Below are 21,487 nucleotides of genomic sequence, written 5' to 3'. Positions count from 1 at the left end.
TTTGACAGCATGGCTTTGACACTACAGTTAGAAATATGGCAAAGATTTGTCAGAATCATCTCTCTCTCTCTCTCTCTCTCTCTCTCTCTCTCTCTCTCTCTCTCTCTCTCTCTCTCTCTCTCTCTCTCTCTCTCTCTCTCTCTCTCTCGCTGTCTGTGTGTGTGGGTGTGTGTGTGTGTGTGTAAGGGGAGGAGCGTGTGTGGAGTGGCCAGGCTGTAGCTGTAGTAGGACAGCGTGTCAGGCAGAGGGAGAAAGAGCAGAGCAGCAGACTCAGAGCTCAGACTTGTACACCTTTAAACGCCGTCGCCTGTGTTGTGGATAATCTTTGTGTCGCTTCTGGGAGGAACGTGATCTCTGTCTGTGTCGGAGACCTTTTGCACATCTGAAGGGAGTTTGGAGTTCACTGTAGAGTGTAAGTACTGCTGTTATAGAGCCTACTTCTGTGTTCATCAACTGTGCTGTGCCTTTGGCTCCATGAATCATTGATGTGAGCATGCCGACGTTCCTCTTACCTGCTGGAATGATGTCATACTAACCTGCCATTTACCTGCTGGAGACAAACAAGCAAGGGGTTTGTTGTCAGGCTCTCCCTAACAGAGTCAAGTGGGTGTGAGCTGACAGCACACAGCACTCCTCTGTCTCCAGTAAATCATTATCACAAGGTGATAGCAGGGCAAGGGGGGTCATTAAAGACCCAGGCTGACTGCGTGTCTGTGTACGCATGTGTGTTTGCACACTTGCATTTGGGAGTGAGTGAGTGTGTGCGTGTGCCTTTGCTACCCTTGCATTAAGTGATGTTGGCGTAGGACTTATTTTCTTTGGAAACACAGCTATTTACCAGGGTGTGTTCCTATAGCGAGGCGCACTGGCTGGTGTACGTAGGAGTGTCTCAGACTGCAGGTCTAAGCCAGCACAGTCAGCGTGCGACTGGGAGCGGGGCCTCTATCCACAGATACCAGTCACAGTGCACTCACACACTCACACACTCACATTCTCTGTCTGCCCAGGGAACTCTCTGAGTGGAAGCCTTCAATATCAACTTGAAGTCTTAATTGTCTTAGAGTGTGTGTGTGTGTGTGTGTGTGTGTGTGTGTGTGTGTGTGTGTGTGTGTGTGTGTGTGTGTGTGTGTGTGTGTGTGTGTGTGTGTGTGTGTGTGTGTGTGTGTGTGTGTGTGTGTGTGTGTGTGTGTGTGTGTGTGTGTGTGTGTGTGTGTGTGCGTGTGTGTGCGTGTGTCTGTGATAGTTGAGAGCCAGCAGCAGAGTGAAAGTGTTCTTGTGTTGTGGTACTTGTTCATGATGTGCTGTTGGCAGGGCAGCTACGGGACAGAGGCATCAGGTGTTTGTGCGTGTAACTAAACCCACTCACCCGCGTTGTCTTGGCAGCAGTTTGGGAACTTCTGCCAGATCGTTTGGGGCGTGGGTTGGAGTTAATGTGCAGGAACCATAAATGGTAAAGTTTGGCAAATCCCGGTATCTTTATTCTTTCTGCTTACTTTGAGCATCCGCTGCCAAGTACCTTCTGCTTGAACAGCTCTTAAACAATGATAACTGAGGCAACAGAAGCAGGTTGTTCTTTTTTTGTCATTATGTCGTTTATTTCTTAGTAATATGTAGAGATGCTCATTAGTTTTCCAGGAGGAAAGCCGGTATCTTATTTGGCCTCAAAGAAGCTTGATATGCCCCTGAAAGGCCAGTCCATCTGGTCCGGAGGGTGCACACACACACACACACACACACACACACACACACACACACACACACACACACACACACACACACACACACACACACAAATCAGTGTGGTGTGCAACAGGGCAGCTGGACATGAGAGATAACTCTTTCAACAAAAGCTTTTGCAGAAACAGATACTGAAATGATCAGCAAACATCCACCCATTCTAGAATAAAGAGGATCTTTTATGGATCTTTTTTTTTGGACCAAGAAGAGGGTGGAATAATCAACCCGCTCCAACTCGTTTGCGACAGAGAGAGTTTTGTCCTACAGACTCTTATATGGAGATTGGTTTCTCTGCTGCAGCTTTCTAGGGGAAAAGCCGACGTGTGCTGACCTCGTCCTGGTGTTTTCTTTTGGTTTGATCCACAAAGAAAACAGCTTGCAGTAGCATTCTGGATACTGGGGGGCCTTGACAGTGAACTGTGTGTATGATGCTGTCAACAAGGGTTTGGCTCCCAGGTAAAAGGATGGTGCCTCTTATATCAATACCTCAAATCCAGACCCCATCATGCTATTAATGGTCCTTAAAGGGAGGGATAAGATGTTTATTTACGAGGTGATATATGGAGTGCAATGTAGCTCATAGTAAGTGGGCTTTATGGACCAAACTCAGCATTACAACAACTTCCTTTAGATCCATCTTAGTGCCATTGTGCCATTGTTTGTATACTCACAGCTACTATTCTGAGCCGTGGTCTGTGGTCTATCTGTTGTTAGGGTGTTCTAAATCTAGTTCTAAATCACGTTTGCTGATAGAATATAAGCCAGGAACGAGGAGAAAAATATGCTGTTGTGTTGTGAAGCAGCTCAAAGCAGTGAGCGACCTGTTGCAGATTATTGAAGCAGGGGAAAAAAAGAAAACAAAGACAAAGAAATAAATCATACAGCATCACACTTGTGTCACAGCGTAATTCCCTATATGCTGGCCTGGCCCCGTGGAGCACATGTTTCCAATCTTTGTCAGCACATCCCAAGGGCATTTTCTCAGCATTAGACTTCTCTGATCCTTCCTCTTCATCTGTTTACAGAGTCAGGTCCACTCTTTCTCTGTGCATGTGCCTGTACCATATGGTTTGGCATCGTACAGTGAAAGTGTGTGTGTGTGTGTGTGTGTGTGTGTGTGTGTGTGTGTGTGTGTGTGTGTGTGTGTGTGTGTGTGTGTGTGTGTGTGTGTGTGTGTGTGTGTGTGTGTGTGTTTCCTCTAATTACTGAGGATTTTTGTCTGAATACATTTTAAGTAAGACTGCTCGATATGTAATCTTCTGTTAAAGTGTTATACATTTTACAATAACTCCAAAAGTACATTGTTTTTAGCACGGTGGCTTGGCAAAGGAACAATTTTTCAAAGTTGTTTTTATTTGTCACTATTCGTTGATGTCTCTCATATCCTGTTTAGCAGATGTTTTTAAATTTAGCAACGGTTCCAAAGCAGTTCCAAAGTTATTTTGTATCTGAATGCGACGACTGCAACGAGTGACTAAAGGGTTAAAGGAGGGGTGGGGGCTGTGTGGAGTGACCAGCCACTTGTAACCCGAAGGTTAAACAGAGGCCTTCAGGGAGTCCAGTTACTGTGTACTCACTGATGGGAACTCTGCAAACACGCATTCTGGGAGCACAGCAGGCTCTTCTGTTTATTCCCCAGTCGCGCTCTGTGCCACGATGTGGGAAACGACTGCGGACATGGAAAATGTCCAAATTGCTGTTTATACTCCGACGTCTCAAAAGAACGTCAGATATGCCCTTTAACCCGTATCAGACACACACCAAAAACACGGAACAAAACACTCCGGGGGCCTCGCCTTGTTCACTTAATGCCTTATTTTATCTGTACACACGGCTGTTGAACAGCTTTGAATCGCCATGTGGAGTGTGTTTACACGCATGTCAGCACTTTTCTCATGTGCTGGTGTGAGAAATCGCAAAATTGTGTTTTCCGAGATTCCACCTCCCCTGTCACCCTTACACCTGTTCCTTTTTTCTAGGTCCATGAATAATTACTCACCTCTATTTTAACCCTCAAAGGCATGTGCGCATCTATACTTTTAACTTTGAACACACACGTGTAACACACAGTGAGTGTTAACTGTTGTTAGTGTGCCTCTTGACACGAGTGTGACAGTTGCTTTGATTAATGGAATGAGCCTTCAAAGTCTTGTTTAGCAACGCGACCCTTCCCCCCCATTGCTGCGATTTGATATCTCGGAACATTCCAGGTTGTGCCCTTTACTTTGCTAATGGTGCTTCTGACCCTTTTAGACATTCCAACAGCAACCCGCTGATCACAAACATCTAATTACCTCACTGTAAACAAGCCTTGCCCTTGTGTACAGTACCGTCATTCTGTTAGAAGTGACTAAAAGGGAGATAGTTAGGGAGATAGCAACCCAACTACCCAACTACCCAACTTCGGTAACTTTGGACGGGAATAGCACTGGGTCGCCTGTTCCTCATGTTCCTTGTTGATAGTTAGGAAAGAGAAATGTGCAAAGGAGGATGACAGGAAGGTAGAGTGATGCCGGTATGTAGTCATGTCACGCATAGCTGGAATCCACAAACAGAGCAGTTAGCCAACGAGTGCTGCAGTGTTCACATAATGTCCAGCACGAAGACTCCTCGCTTTTACACTGTGGATCCATCCGGCTCTGCTCTGTTCCGTTCTGTGCTTCAAAGTCCGTAGCTCTCCTGCATCTGCCTTTTATGGTAATGCAGGGGAAAATCTGATTTCACTTAGCCCCCGTGTTGAGTAACGGCTTCAGACTCGGGAGATTGTTACGAGAAGATATTTTCTTTTCAAACATCTACACACAAACTGATCTTTTTATAGCAACGGTAACATAATCTGTTTTGACCAGTGCTTTATGTCCCTAGTGCTTGAGATAGAAATGGAGATAAGGAAGGGGGTTAAGTGGAACAGAGACCCCACGACAGCATCAGACTAAAAGCTTCCTCTGGCAGAACAAGCCGGACCTGGAAGACCGGCTGCTCAGGCAGATGTTATAGGTGAGAGGCACAGTAGATAGTGGCGTCTGAATAATTCATCAACTTGGACTGAAGATGTGATATATTAATACGCGGCACAAGCCATCTTCAGGCCCCCTTTCAGCACTTTTTGTGCAAGCGTGAGTGGCTGCAGGGCTCGGATCCCGGCGTCTCTGCTTTCTTTCTGGCAGTTGTCCACCAGTGTCTAGGCTGTCTAGGAGACAGTTATAGATGTGCTGCTCTCTGGCTCGAGCGAGGCTTCGAGACATCTGGCTGCTCAGCATGCAGGTGCAGTAAAAGCTCACAGGAACTAACACTGTTGATGCTTTTGCCTCATTATGACTTCTGCTGCTGGTCAGTGGCTGATTTTTGCCTATATAGTAACAAATAATATACTACATGTCTTGTCTGTCTCTACTTTCACAAGTTATATGTGTTGTATGTGAATTTTCTTCCCTGATTTTAATCCTTTTTGAACCGGTGGATCGTTGACAGTGTAGCTCGGCAGAAATATCCAGAAATACTCTAACCCAGTGGTTCCCAAAGTGGGGGGGGGCGCGACACCTAGAGGGGGCGCAGAGCTACTCCGGGGGGGGGCGCGGCACGGGACCGGAAAAGGAGCGACATGAATAAGTACCGCCTCAGGTAAATGAATGAGAAAAACTTCTGATCTATAAAAGGGGGGCGCGAAAGGAAAAAGTTTGGGAACCACTGCTCTAACCTAATACTGCCTAACTTCCTTATTTAAACGAAACCACACAAAGCATGGTTTTCCAAGCAGTGACGCAGACAAATGCAGAGAACTGAAGTGTGCTGTTTGTGCTTCCCCACCAGTTTGGTTTAGTTTGTGATCGAAGCAAACAAGCATCTGTTTATTCAGCCCATTCCCATAGGAGATCCATCAGCTTAAAACGCACAATTTATAAATAATATGTTGGATCTACGTCTTTACTCCTCTGGAAGGTCAAAGCCCCCACATAAGCAACGGAGCGGACGCTAGGATTTGTCGGAATTCCGTGACTTGCTCGGGGACACTTCAGCGGGGTGAATTTTTGCAGACATAAAAATGTAAATATTTTGTTTAACCACTTTCCCAGCTCTCTAAACTGGTTTATGTCAATCTAATGGGCTTTGGGCCATTTGGAACCGTTCCTGTTTAAAGAGGCAAATGCTTTATCCATTGGAATATTTGGAGCTTTTGCAGATTTGCCTCACTCTTACCAACATCTCAGGGTAAAAAAATAAGACGGCTCATTATTCCCGCCGTGGAAATCGCTCATTTCACGTTCCGTGTTCGTAAATAGGTTGGAGCTAAGCATGTAGTTCAATCGGTGCTGACCTCTTAGCTGCGAAAGTAGGTGAAGATGTCTGAGGACGTGTCTTGTAGGCTCTTATATCACAGTGAAGAGGCTCAGCTTTCTAGTAACAGATCATTTCACCTCCATCTCTCCATGACATCAGCTCCCACCTACACGCATCCAGCCCGCGGGGGCCGGGGAGCTGTGTGGACGTGTCAGGACTCTGATTGGATCTCAGGTGCGCACCAGTGTGGGTTTTCTTTCACTACAAACAAAGAGGTACATGAACTTCAAGGGTCCTTTTGAAGTGAACACCACCACTCTACCAGAACCAACTGAGATTGTTTGAGCTGCAACGGGTATCCTGTATATTTGTACTTCTTCCTCATCTAATTTATACTATACACAAATACAGTCAACACATCACATGATTTACAGTTCTCTACCCATAAACTCACTGCCAAGTTCACTAAACTCTGTCATCTGATAGGTTGCTAATCCCCTTATTATGCTTGTCTGCTTAAATAAAGCAGTCAGTCAGCCTTTAAGTCATTATCCTCGGGATCATTGTGGGCCCCATCATATTGCGGCATGCTAGACCCGCACACAGTCTGATTTATCCCACAGGGCCAAATCTAGAGAATAAACCTGTAAAGTTAAAACCAAAATGAGCAATGCTGACTTGACATATATGCACTTGGAAGACTTATTGGCCTGGGGTATGGGCTGATACTTTGAGTGACAGAAGCTTCTTCTCCCCCGTATGGTTTTCCAGATAAACTGCCCTCGCAGGTCAAATCTGGTCGTCTTGGACGTTGCGTGTCAATGATCGGAATTTACCCTAAATATCGGCATTGTAAGGATTCAGAAGATGGCTGGGATGGCTGGGATGCCAACGCCCTAAGTGACTCCTTAAGACTCGGAGCAAAGAATGTGCAGCCTGCTATTGATCCCTTACTAAGTGAGGTCACCGAATGTGGGGGGTAGCTGCCCCTGATTCGGACCCCACATAAAGGAGGACGGCCACTCCCCTTAAGATATTCAAAATTCAGTCTGTGTGCTAGAAAAAGAGTACGAGGCAGATTCGACTGCTGCTTTCCTTCGCATATTTTAGATGTAGTAGAGAGTGTCAAGAATGTCGGTGCAATATTGTGTTCGCAGAGAATTTCATCTCATCTGCATCTTCCCAAGGTGCATTTTATCATGCAGAGTGAAGCCTGCATTCAAAGTCTTCAATCTTTATAGCATTTATTTTATTTTAAGAATATGCAGTCAACCCACAAAGTCCTCTTGACTGATGACTTTATCAGCCCTTAAACCAGTTCCGACATATTTAATTCACAGTAGGCTTTATAATGTGATCAATAACGGCTCTCCTTTTGATGACTGGACTGCCATTGCTACAGATTTCAAAAACAGACATTCTGGAAAGACATTCACAGAATAGTTTGCAGGTTTTAAGAGAAAAGGAAGTCACATTATAGTTCCGAGCTGCGTACAGGAAGCTTTCAGGGATTGATTAGCTCTCAGTGGATATTTTAGCGACTAATGCATCATTGTAAAAAAAACTAATTTAACCAAGGTTTGTTTTGTGTAGCTTAACAAGGCAATCCAAGATCATTAACACACATTTAATGGGTGTACAGTTAAACACACAAGCCATCATTTAGCCCATTCAGAAGCGTATCACCCCTCTGTGCGAGCGGCAGACTCGTGCGACCATTTTGCGTTGAATCATTTTGCTCGTTCCAGAAATGTGTTTCACACACTCGGAAAACACTGAGTTGCGCTAGAGGCATGTCAGTGTTCTGTGTCATCAGTGAGTATGTTGAGAAACTGACATAGCGAGTCTTTTATCAGTCTTCGCACAGTGATGGATGTGTTCAGCTCTTTACCCAATGGCCTGTAGCCCCAGCTTCTGTCTAAGCCTCTAAGCTACTGGAATGCGTGCAGCTTCTCACTGCGGACATCAAGGGGGAACAGCCATGCTGCTTTGTTTACGGCCTTTCATGGATGTCACACCATCCTAATCAATTACAAAGTGGACAAATTTTCAATGGTTCGCAGCCACTTGAATGGTTCGCGGATTGACAAGGGCAGCAAATATTAAGGCAGCACAAATCCACAATCTCTATCTTCAAATGAAGGATCTGGCTGTTGTGTGCTGAGTGTTTGGTGTAATTCTCCAAGTACATCTGTTTATCAAACTAATTAGATTGGATCAAAGTAAACCTGTTGATTCTTTTGAAACTATGGTAAGTTCAAGTCAAATGTCGGGTTGGGTTATCGATACAAATAACAGTCCCAGAAGGCTCAGCGTTGTTAGACAGTTTGAGTGTTTCTGTAAATATGTAACCTTAACCTAAGCTGTTCATCATAGCCCCGCCCCCTTCCCCCCTTTAAAAAACAACAACTGAAGCCAAACAAGAACATGCCAGATAAATCATCTTTATAAGAGTCAATGTTTCACTCCTGTTTCACTCCAGAGAGACGTTTTGCCCAGATAAATCTTGACAAATGGATGCGTTTAGAGAATGGACGTGAATGTTTCAACAGGCCTGACCTACTTACAGCAGCCAGAAAGATCTCCTCACCTGCGCCTGGCAGACGCCAACTCTTCTTATAAAAACACGAGCTGTCCAGATCCACCGTGCTAAAAAGTAAAATACTGTCCGTTTTTATTTCTCCCATAAAAATCTTTAATGCGTCGGTTGCTTTTGATGACTATACTGCATATGCTCACACACTTTCTTTAAATAGTCCCTGAGCTGTTACTAAGCTTACTATCAAGTGACTACTGTACATGTGTGCCACTGAACACCCTAGTCTGGTTTCAGATGTGGGAGACAGTGAATGTTGGTGATCTTAGCTGAAAATATAGTCAAGTTGAGGCTGAGACTACAGTTAGGGAGAGCAAAGAGACCCGACAAGGTAAACTTTCCTAGCCGCTCATAGAGATGGCTGCTATAAAATAGTATAGTTTATGCTTAAGCTAAAGCTAGCCTATATCTGTTTTAAGATTCTCTTCAGCAGAATGTTTCAATCCAGAGTATTTAAGTGAGCTAGCTGTGTTGCTCATAATCAATTTATGCACTTTCTCATGGATTAACATGTCGCACATCCAACCATCCACCCTGGAGAAGTGTGATCATTGTCATTGATCTGTAGCATTTCCTTAGACTCAATCAACAGCTTATATAACTGTAACGTGTTGGTTTGGTGTCCTTCCTGAAGCAGCCATTTAGTTAGCAGTATTTCAGGTGTAGTGGAGGTGTTACCTTTCACAATATAGGGTGTGACAGGAAAACACACTGTGGAATAGAAATGGGCCATTCAGCAAGATACAGGGAAGGCTACCTCCCTAAAAGTGTATCGCCTTACACTGGACCGTTGAAACCTATCCGAGTGCAGCAGGACGTACCGACTTCTCCTTCAGTGCCTCAGTTATTCACTGTGTTCGGAGTTTATTAGGAAATGGAACACAGAAAGTTTTAATCCAGGTTAATAATGTCTCCGATGTGTTTTGACAGGGAGATTTGGCTCGAGTGCAAGAATAAAAAAAGGAGAGCTAAGCATGGAAACTCACAACGCCAGTACGGATCAGATCTGAACGGGTGAGACTAAAGTTTCCCCTTTGTCCAAATACCGAAAAAGAAAATGTGAGTTTGATAAGTTGATTGGCATTCCTAATTCCAGATGATACAGTCTCCACAGTCTCCTTGTGTGTTCTGCAGCCTCAGTATTATTGAACCTCCCTCCCTTTCTGTCACAGAGCCCCTGCTGGTCTGCTTTGGCCCACTTCAGTTCTGATAGTGATACCAGGCCCGGCGACAGACCTTGCTCAGCTACTTTACATTTCATCAGCAAGCTGCTTTGACTGGCTTTCACATCTGTTATGGAAATTTGCACACAGGAGAAATGGAATGAAATGGAATATCATTTCAAATATTTTCACTTCCAAAGACCAGTTTGACTTAGGAGAATATATAGGTTTCAAAAGACAGAAATGATGAAATATTCTTATCCACTTTCACGGCCATATATTACAATAATCTATCAATAGTGACTGATGGCTTCAAATTGAGGAAGTGAAGAATTTCATGCAGTCAGCTCAACCTTTGACCAAGTGTCACAAACCCCAAGTGGTGAAGGAAGCTTGATGAATTTTTAACTCCACTGAACCCTTAAGTTCAAAATGTCTCCTATCTCTGCTCAATAGTTTAATAAGATTTTAATTGTGCAATTAAAAGTCTTTGGAATAGCATATGGTCGTAATTACTGCGGGATGGTTCACTCAGGGATGAATGAGCCATTAATTACTCTTAGCTGGGTCTGGGAATTGGGCTCAAAATGGGTCGGGGAAGGGAAGACAGGAGAGGAGTGGGTTTTTCCTTTTTTTTTAACACAGTCACCTAATCACAAACACAGCCTGCAGAATTCCTGTCGCACAAGCGGAACTGCAGAATCACTTAAACAGGAATCACAAAATTAATTGCCGTAATGAGAGCAATGTCTGAATTACTCTCTGCATTGAAACTTCTCGCGTAGTCACTTAGTCACCGTCATTGATACTTCAGCTTTGTTACTTATGTTTCTTGTGCCTTACTCACAGATGAGTATCTACAGATATGGGTGAGCGCTTGTGAAATCAGCAGAGAAAGTAGCGTGACACGTTGTAGAACTGTGTCAACACTACTCTCCCACTGCTCGCTAAGGCCAATCAGCTGCTCTGTCCATATGTGCAGGCTTGCTCTTCCGTTAAAGCCTCTCCTGATAGATGATACCCTCCACGTCTCACATCTGCTCCTTCACACATCTGAGAGTCCTTCAGCAGGAGGCGGGGGGAGTGGGGAGGTGGCGATCAGGTTGAAGGCCACATCTGTGAGCATGTGACCTGGGTTGTCCAAGTGGCTTGACGTAGGTGGCCATCATGAGTGTGTGTGTTTGTGTACAGGTGGCTTTTTAAGATGACAGACATGCCAAGATGTCGTATTTATCAGTCAACACTTTTCCAGTCGGGCTGCGTGTGGAATCCAAGCTGCCTCGACCCCTCCCACTCCACTCAAATGGCAAATAGTAACCGCCACGCCACCTGTTTCAGTAGCATAAGCAGCGCTGCTATTTATATAACTCAGTCTTTTTTCAGTAAGTGGCGCTGTCACAAGACGGGCTTTGCCTTCCAGTGATCTATAGTTATGGTTTTACGCCAAGAGATGTATTACAGGCAATGACTGCTAAAGATTACAGGGAATGTCCCTACTTGGGTAAATACAAAGCTACTTCCTCTTTTGTGTTACAATCCCCCGTGACGTGGGAAGATAATGTGTGATTTCACAACATGAACTGCTCATAAGTTTTTACGAGAAAGCTTTATAGCGTCGTATTACTAAATACAACTTTGCATGAAGGCTGACTGTATTCTGCCAGCTTCATTCCCTTGAAAGTAGGGAAACAGTGGCTGTGTATTACATTTTCTTATTGCAGCCACATGCAGGGAAGGAAATGATCATTTTTTTGTTTCACCCCCAAATGTGTTTAATGATTTAAAAATGATTTAAAAATTAACATCTTAACTGATCAGAATAGTAAATACTAATTAATCTAACCAGGAACAGAAAGATTACAAATTAAGCAACATAGACTTTTGTGCCATCTAACAGAACCGAAAGATCAGAAACTATTTCCGGAGTTTGTTATCACATCAAATAAAATCTATTCCATCAGCAGATTATACCTTGAAGTGCCTTTGTCTACAAATGATACCCACTATACTTACTGTAGGTTCATCTTTAGGATGTTATTCCATAAACACAAGCCCAACACCTCCAACAAAATGTAATTTCAAAACATTTCAGCTGTCTTTATTAGTCATTCATTTACCTTAATTAATTAGAATGATTAATTAATTAGTTACGGTCTATTGAATTAGAGTCAGTTGGTTTTGCTCCCAGTGCAAATGTTTGACTTAGTCATTGTCTGTCAAAGCTGTCTGTCAAGCATTACTCATGTCCAATTGTATGAGCAAATACCTTTTGAACAACAATGACATGTGATCTCTCTCCAGCTCAACAGGCTCTATGTCTACTGTATGTTGTGATACAAGTTCCAAAAGCTAGGGCGCCGATGCTGTAGGATTTAAAAGTGATATATATATAAAAAAAACCTTTGATTTATAATGGACAGCAGTATCAGAGCACACTGTCAGGTCAGTGAGGCTGTGAAAGGGATGATTCAGTTTATGCATCATGCAGGAGAGAGCAGTGAAGTGTAGAGCTGCATATAGATTCCTTTGCCATCAGAAGGGCCCTTGTTCTCTCTCGCCCTCTCTCTCTCTCTCTCTCTCTCTCTCTCACACACTGAGTCGGGCCCTCTTCGTATCTCGGTTGGATCGCGTTTGATGCATGCAGGTTCTCTTTTTTCCCCCCGGACTGTCACACAAACCCAGAATTGATGCGAGCCACACCGCTTGTTGGTCAAGTGCCGTCTCACTCCGCGATTGTTCCGCACAAAAGAGACTAATGATGCTTGTGGCAGCTCCTCCCTCTGTCTGTAACACGTTACAGTCCAATGACATCACATAGACTCCTGGCAGAGAGAAAGGATTGGAAATGCGGTCCAGAGTTTAAAGTATAAGCCTGTCCTAACCTGGTCTGCTTTTGTCATCAGATCAGACTGTGGGACAAAATTCTGGTGCCCTTCATAACTTTTCCCACATAGTTTGGCACACACTGCTACAGAAGGTAGCCCTTTTGATTTTACAATTTCATTTACTGAATGAAAACACTGACTCACCTGCTTCTTTCCCGCTGACTCCACAGTTTCTGCTGCATCTTCCCCCGGCATATCATAATTCAAGGACTTTTATCGGCACCGACATTAATATCTAGCCGGGTCTAATTTGAATGAACCTTTGTTGAATATTTGTCAGTTGTGGAATAACTTCCAGGTGTCTAACACTTACAGAAATACCACTTTTCTAGTTGTCTAGTTGACCTTGTTCAGAGCCAGAAAAGGTGTAGGTAGTTAATTTCATTAAAATGTGTTTGTTGGTATTGATTTATTATATTTCAGTCAGTATTTTTGGGGGCAAACGTGTAATAAAGTTGTGATTGTTGTCCTTTGTCCTTCGTTTCACTGTGTGTTGTTATTCCTCAACACTCTCTTCTGGGAGGCTGAGGTGGCACGACTGTCACCGTCTGTTATTCCTTTGTGTAATTCTTTCGTGTCAGTACAGGATTTGAAATTACCCCCTTTGGTTCGTGTTCTCTTTACGGTGGCATTCCTGCTTTTAGAAATGTCATTTACCCGGCTCAGATTTGGGAATGTCTGTGTTTGCGACTTGTGTCAGACAGCCTATTGACTACAAGAGTCATGAAAGCCAGGAATAGCTACACTACCTTTTATCATTGATTACCTTTCCTCACATCAACAGAATATCGCTCGGATGTACTTTAATGAAGCTCTCCCTTTGGCAACTGTAATGGAGTGTTTGCAGATGTAAGTGGGATATCTGTATTGAATTCCCACCACATCTGACTTGACGTTCAGTGCATCAGCATCAGTGTGTGTGCCTCTTAACTCCTCTATTAAAATAGCAGTTGTCTTGTGGTTTTGTTCTACTATTTATACCACAAGCGACGGAATGTGTTCATCTGTTGTTCTCGCCACAGTAAAAAAGCGGCAAAAACAACTCAAATTAAATACTTATGATGATTGAAGCGACTAACAAGGTCCTGAAAAGTAAACTTATGCACAGTTCCTCTAATTTCAAGGCTAGGAAATCGGTTCAGTTCAGCTAGTTCCTGTAATCTTAGCTGTCGTCTAGGTGTCACACCTTTTCATTGGCATCGCGCGTGAACTTTCCAAGAAAATAGCGACTTACCATCAGCAAAGAAACAGGTGCAGTGTGTTTGTAAAGGCTGTTTGTCAGGTATTGCCACTATCAAATTAACCTGAGCTGGCCATTGTTCCTAAACAAAAACATCCTGCAATACACACTCATTCACGTAATAAGCCGTTAATGCGGCGTTGTACAGCTCGTTCACCTCTCTAAACAGGAACAGAAAACAATGCCAATCACCCGCAAATATGTACGTACGGTAACGTGTGGTGACAAGGTCAGATGGATTCTCACGAAGGAGAGAACAGGTTTAGATTTATCCCCAGGCACTTTTCTTGCTTGAGATATGATCAAAATGCACTTTCTCATGACTGTTACATGATCAGAGTTGTTGTTTTCAGGTGACGACGGCCTTCAATGCAGAGTTCTGTCAATAACAAGGAGTTTTTTGATTTGCGTTGGAGCTGTGTAATACTCCACTAAGGTTTCAGTCTCTGCTGCGCCGCGCTGTGCTGTATTTTGTTGCCAGTTTCCATTACAAGGAGAGTCACCCCCACAGGCTGTTTATAGAGCGCACAAATCTGAATGAATGTTCCCTCTGTGCACCTTTTACAGATCTCACCCTGCCGTGTTGGCGTACACATGGAAGCTGACTGGAGGAGCGTTTCTGTCCTGAGAGGCTTCTTCTGAGGTCAGAGGTCTCCATTCCATTCCGAACCCCGGCTTTGTCTGCCCGCCCTGAAGGAGTGCCCCGACTTCACTTTTTTGACAACAGCGCACAGGTCTTCCATTCAAGGAGCCCAGACCTGCATTGAGAGACAGCGGGAGCGAGGGAGAGAGAGAGAGGAAAATAAACAGAGGGTGAACAAGACTCTCTTCATGAATTCGGCAAGATCCTAAAAGGCAAATACTGCATTTTTGGCCGGCGGTCCCGAGGAGCCATGTGGACATTGAGTATGGCTTGGCTCTGTCTCCCCGCCTACACCGTCCTGCTTGTGGGTTACGTCCACACATCCGTCACAGAAAACGACGTGACTCCACGCCTCACCTTCTCTTACAGTAAGTGCCATCTCTTTGCTTCCATATAGATCCGCCATGTCATTGTTTACCTGCTGTACGTGGGGGGATTTCTCGCCCCTAAGCTCTAACCCTTGAATGAGACGCCTGTCGACTGTGTATACCTCAACACGTGTACGTCATTCCTTTACTTTATGGGGCAGGAGGTTGATGTTGAAGTTTCGGGGTGCCTGGGGCTTCAATAGAGGCTTGTGTGAATTCCTTTACATGAACAGGAGCCCTTGACAAGCTGTGAATAAACAAACAGTGGAAGAAAAGTACCTGCAGGTCCCAGTTACAAAGTTAAGAGACCCTCTGACAGCACCCTGAGGTATTTCATATGTTCTATATGTGTTGATTTGCTTATTTTGTTTGTATTTATGCAAACTTGCCAATTTCTCTCTTCAAATAAGCCGGAGCTGTGTTTAGATTCACATCTCATCGCTGTGCAACGGGTTTCTCTTCCTCTCGTGTTCACGTATAATCTAATGGCCACCAGTGCCAAGTAGTGACATCATCATCACTCATGCAATTAATCAAATGTAGCAAAGGATTTCAGATGACATAGGTTGGCTTTAAATATTTTATGGGCCTCGGCGTCTCTTTATTTTCCGACGACCCCGCTGCAGAATTACTTGGATAAATGAATCAAAATAATAGATGAGGACGATCACCCGGGGCTTTAAGAGGACTAATCTGCGGTTAGTGACTCATGTTCAAGCATCATTTGAGCTTGAAGAGACAGCCAATGCCAGTTTCTTTGGCTTGTGTTGATGGATCTCTCTTATTAAGGGGGTAGATGTAGGAGTTTCTGCGCAGGGACAGTTTTGATACAGGCAAATACATCAGCCACCACGCTTGCCTGAGCTTGTACCTTTCTTCGTGTTGGACCTTGATACCAACAGGTAATCTCTCTCACACTCTCTCTCTCTCTCTCTCTCTCTCTCTCTCTCTCTCTCTCTCTCTCTCTCTCTCTCTCTCTCGCTCTCTCTCGCTCACTCTCGCCCCTGCCAGCCTCAACAAAGCCCAAAGCTCAGCCCTGGTGGTGCGTTTCAAAGCAACACACCCCATCGATCACTCACTGAAAAGATGAGTTGATTCTCCCTGTTCTGCCTGACAGAGAGATTAGCTTTGAGGGCATGTTGCCAGTGTTGGAAGACCACCATAAAGCATGCAAAACCCACATGTCATATGCTTTCTGCACAGCCGAGGCCAAGGGAGGATCACTTTTCTATCTTGAATTTTATTTCAGTTTGCTGTAAATCATTTATTTTTGCGTAGTACTATCGGAGTTGTAGTCTAGTTTCGCTTAAACTTGGAGAGGCAGTGACCTTTCTGCGAGTGCTCATACAGGAAGTAATCCAGCTTTTACAACACATCAAAGTACATTTCCCATAAAACTTCAATTTATCTTATCCTACTGACCTACCTTGCCTGACTATAAGCTGTTTCACTTCATGGGCATTACTGTGTATAAATGTATGCTTTAGGTTTGACAGTGGAGAAGCGCCAGGATTTGATATAATATACTGTATATATTGAGGGAGACACCTGTGTGAAAAAGACAAGGATTCCTCTACCGCATGCTGTTGTCCTGGGAAAAGACTTAACAAAAAACAAGCTTCATCCTGATCATGAAGGTTACCAGAGCCTCGTGATAACGGTTTACCTGCGGTGGTTAATGTCAGTTCTGCTCCACAGATATTTCCCAGCCTCCCTTTAGAAGAGTCTTTGTCACATTGTGTTTACTGTATCAAAGCAGGAATACAGAGCTGCGGGCCTTCTGGGAGCAGGATTTGATGCAGTAGAAACCGGTCGGCCCCGTCATGGTTTCTGGCCCTCTCTATCCTATGTGGATGCCAGTTTAGCTTGACAGTTTGCATGCTTTTAACCTCTGTGGCAGAGGTATGCCAGACCCTCTAGGCTTCTTTTTTTTTATCCGGCAACATTTTCCTAGACAGACTGGCCCTCCCCCTTCTCTTTTTCTCTCCCTCTCCTGTATAGACCCTGCCTCTGCCTTAATGAAGAGGGGTAATCCGCCATGAATAATGAATAGGGATTTGTATGTGTGTTATGGTGTGAACACTTGTCTGGTTCTCATTATGCGGCTATCAGGACGGATCATAGGTTCAGAGAGTGGAACTTGCATCTGCTTTTCTCTTTGCTTTTTTGTTCCAGGCTATAATACAGGCCACGTTGACCGGCTTAGTGTGTTATACCTCACGCTTTGAACGCACGCGCACCTAGAAGCGGTTTACGCCGCCCCGTCTCTGCTTGTTGATGTATTCAACCCTCTAAACATCATGCGTGTGGACAGTTGTGCTTTAATTGTGTTTAGGGGGCATGGACGTGACCACACCGGGAGTTCCAACATGATTAATAATATCAAAGCTGTCATGTCTGGAGCAGTCAAATCAACTCCTCGCAAGTAAGTCAGAACGACAGCGGTGTCAAGGGGAAGTGACAGTGCTTTAAAATAGTTTGACCAGCAGTTTAACTCTAGGCTAGACTCTAATAAAGGGCGGGAGTCAACGAAAGTCAATGAAAGTGTTTGGAGGCTGCCGCTTTGATTCATGAAGTATTCGTAGTTTATTAAATGTTAAAATATAATTAACATCTCAAGAGCCGTGCAGTTAAAATGCTGTTCACTACGTCTAACAACCAAACTTAATCCATTATCGGCGTTGTAATCAATTCAATGCGGTTGGTACTTAATTATTATTATTAATTATTTCAGCCATAGGAACAAAGTCATTAAATGTGATTCTTTTTTTAGTACAACATGGTGTTATGTCCCTGTATGTCATGTATCAGGAGCCAGTAATGCAGGCATGTAAACTGACCAGTGTCCATCTTAGCAACCGCTTCCCATCCATCATGTGATGACAGATCATTGATCTTGATATCACCCCTGTTTATGAGGCCCACTCTGTCCGCCAGGGAGCCGATCCATAATTCAGCAGACCTTGTAAAAACACTTTCATCGCTCTGCACGGTGTTTGCGAGGACATCCCAAAGGTTTTTCTTTGCACGCCGCGTGACAACGGGGGGGGACTGTACACGAGGTTAAGAAGCGCTTGTGATACTCCTGCCTAGGTTCACAATAGCGGGCCGGAGTCGCGTTGAGTTCTTGATAAAGCAGCAGCTGGTTGACATTATTGTGGTTAAATCCAGGGTCAGCTCCTGTTGCTTCCTGACCAACAGATCTGGATCACCCAGCAGCAGTCTTCATGGGAAAAAGGGACGATTCATGGGAGCTGAGGTGCAACCAGATTTATATACTGCTTGTTTACAGCCATTTGGGAATTTCCTGTAAATGTAAATGTGTGTCCCAATAAACTGCTGGTCTAAAGCCTCTTATTGCTGATTCCTGCTGTGTGAGTACCTGACATGCATACTTTTCTCTTCCTTAAGGGTAATCTTTGCAATTTGCATCGCATTTACCGTACACGCAGCTCTTCTCATCTGATCTTGCAGCGTTTTTACTTTCCGGCTTTCATTTCCTAAAGCTGTTTTCAGGAGCGCCGGTGTTTCTCGGCATCAGCATGGTGCGGTGGAGACAATATCCTGCTAACAAGATGCGGCCCCAGAAGTTACCAACACAAACAGCGGGCTCACAGCTTGCCTAATGAATCTCCTGGTGAATTGACCCTCTTGGCCTGTTTTCTTAATGCACTCCAGATGCTTCATTCTCCGTCCTTCAGCTTCCCAAGTCGAGTCCCGCACACAATTACCCATTCAGTGGCTCTTATTAGCTAGTTTTAAATCCCCCAGGGTTAGCTTAGTTAGCGCTGCGATACGGCCTGTTTTCTATCTTCTTGTCATCGCACGTTGTGGTCACAGTGCCGCTTTTGACATTGCTCTTACGCTCTGACCCATGTGGGTTCCTGTCACAGTGGCAGTTGTTACATTCTCAACAAAAGGGTCTTAATCACTTCCTCACAGAGCAGGGGGAATCACAGAGGTTCATCTGTTCTATCTCACGCAGTCTTTCATGGAAACGGTAGAGAAGCCAATGTCGTCTGATCCTATGTACGAGCGTATCAGATGTTTCATTTCATTTTTTGTCATTTTCCAATTCTGGCGCTCCCTGCTCCAGGTTATACAGCTTCAAAGCAGTTGTCCAGGGTTTACTAGTGCAGACTGATGAAGTCCAGAGCGATATGTCTCGTCAAGGTGAAGTTAGTTTATGCAACTTCTTGTGTGTACTGTTAACCCTGAATAGATGCATGAATAAGACCTTCGCTTGTCTCTACCTTCCTTTTGCTTCTCAATGGATGAGAATTGAAGTTGTAGTTATAGTCAGAAGAAAGAAGGCTTCATCATTCTCTCGCTTGCTCTTCATCTCATAGAATATATACAAGGCCATTTTTTCAAAGTCCTTTACTGTTTCGACTATGACCTTGTGAAATTACAGATATATGGCACCATCTTTGTACCGAAGTTAGAGATATTCCATGTTTTCTTGTCTGTCAGTCTGCCTTGTTAGAGGCAGCAAATGTGTAATAGGAATGAACAGGCTTTGACCCCGTTGTAAGGAGAGTTTGTTTCATCGCTCACTGGTACTTTGTGATAATCTCCACAGTAGTTCTGCATAATTTAAGTCAACAAGAAACAGGTGCTTCAAATGAGCTTTTCAATCTTCAGATCTCCTGAACATGCAGCTGTAGGAGCTGCTCGTTCCCCCCTCCCTTTCACCCCTCCTTCCATGGCCCTCCCATCATATCGGCGGCCGCTGAAACAGCCTGATAGTTCCCTTACAAAACCAGCCAGTTCGAGCTCCGTCACCAAAAGAGAAATTATTTTACAATTCCCCTCCGGAGAAGATGTTCCGTGCTTTTAATTATCTTTGTCCTTTTTTTGAACACAGGCCCATCAGGAAGCAAAAAAAATGTGGTGGGATTCCTTAAAGCCCAACGTAATTAATTTCCCCGCTACATAGATTAGCAAGTCAGTCTAGGCGAGTATTTCAATTCATTTAGCAGTGTCATTTGCAGAAATGACTTTTAATTACATAATTACGGTAATGATCGCATATTGCCTACAGCTGCCAGAGGTTGAGCCACTCTGTTCATGCACTTGTATGGAGGGTCACAGATGAAGTGCTCCGAGCCTGACAAAGCTGCTCTCTCAAAGTGGAGACCGGAGGAGCGGCGATACGGTGAGGTGTGACGGACCCCCAGCTCAGCCCGCCGCTGTCCTTCTCCTGCAGAATAACTGAGAATATGACAAAATCAGATGACACACAAAACCTCTCACATTACTATTCTAAACTTATTTTTCTTTGAGATTTTCGCTTTTTTTATTTTTAACAGCCAAATGAAAGTATTCAAACTTAAATTGATAATAATAAGGCCAAATAAGTAAAGCTGTAAAGCATCCATTAGCCCTTTATGTATCTGTATAAGGGCAACAATTTCCAAACTGATTGGTCGAGGGCCCATTGCTCCTAAAATAGGAAATATCTTCATTAAAATGTACTTAACTGAAATTAGTGTTACTGTTCATGAGACATACTTAAAAAAGTGAATTTTAATTATAAGAGTTCTTTTGCTATTTTTTGCTCCTGCCAAGCCGTAAGTTCAACCTGTGGTCGATGGTTGATATAGCTTTGATGAAATGGAACAGTCCATTTTAAATCATAAAAGGATGACATGCAGTAGTTGTGATGCTGTGTGTTATACCTCTTCTATTGTGACGTTGGGGCCTCTCGGCTTCTCTCCCTGTGGCTCCTGCACATGCAAGCTACTCATCTAATCTGAAGTGCCTCCTCTAAACCCCGGCCGCTCTGTTTTCCCTCTTTCCCCCCTGTGTGCATCATATAGCGTTTGTAGGACTGCTTTGTCACGAAATGCCCTCCTGGGAATTAACCTCAGACTGTAGAACAACAATAGAGAGGATTCTTTAAGAGGCTGCGGTGTGTGTGTTGAGGAGAGTCTTGTACAGGTTCAAATAGGAGACAGTCGTCAGCGTGTAACGTTTCTACAGGGCAACAGGCTACATTGTGTTTTGACCTCTAGCAGTTACTCCATCCTAATTCTGTGCTCACAGGACTGCTGTTGTCCACTCGTGTCCAGAATGTTTCAGGTCACAGAGTTCACATGCATGCGGAATGGACCGCCTCATAATTTATCATAATTTACAAAAAGAATAGAAGTATAGATATACAGCTGCAGCTCAATGAATTAGAATATTGTGTAAAAGTTCATTTATTTCAGTAACTAAATTCAAAAAGTGAACCTCTCATATATTATAGATTCATTACACACAAAGTGAAATATTTTGAGACTTCATTTGTTTTAATTTTGATGATTTTGGCTAACAGCTCATGAAAACCCCAAGTTCAATATCTCATTAAAAATGGTATATTGTTCAATATTGTAGCCTCATGATGTCACACTCTAATCAGCTCATTAACTCAAATCACCTGCTGAGGTTTCCTGAGCCTTTCAATCGTCTCTCAGTCTGGTTCAGTAGGCAACACAACATGGGGAAGATAACAGATTCTTCTTTATTGAGCTGTACATGTAGATATAGATGTTCAAACCTCTGCATCTATTTGTTAGAATTGAATAAAATT

General features: G+C 43.8%; 1 protein-coding gene across 1 annotated transcript in view; it reads left to right on the top strand.

Annotated features, from left to right (window-relative positions):
• Positions 1–245: 245 nt before the first annotated feature.
• The window catches only part of sema4ba (sema domain, immunoglobulin domain (Ig), transmembrane domain (TM) and short cytoplasmic domain, (semaphorin) 4Ba), a 33,819-nt gene continuing 12,577 nt past the window's right edge, over positions 246–21,487 (top strand). Inside the window, exons 1-2 of the mRNA XM_076142289.1 lie at positions 246–412; positions 14,467–14,910. Coding sequence (XP_075998404.1) covers positions 14,793–14,910 — 118 coding nt within the window. The 5' untranslated portion in view covers positions 246–412; positions 14,467–14,792. The remainder of the gene's footprint in view (positions 413–14,466; positions 14,911–21,487) is intronic.

The sequence above is a fragment of the Genypterus blacodes genome, unplaced genomic scaffold (genome assembly GCF_046128005.1).
Source record: "Genypterus blacodes isolate CSIRO-AG114 ecotype Tasmania unplaced genomic scaffold, CSIRO-AGI_Gbla_v1 ptg000021l_1, whole genome shotgun sequence".
Lineage (NCBI taxonomy): Eukaryota > Metazoa > Chordata > Actinopteri > Ophidiiformes > Ophidiidae > Genypterus > Genypterus blacodes.
The sequence above is the reverse complement of the archived record's forward strand: the minus strand, read 5'-3'. Positions and strand labels throughout refer to the sequence as shown.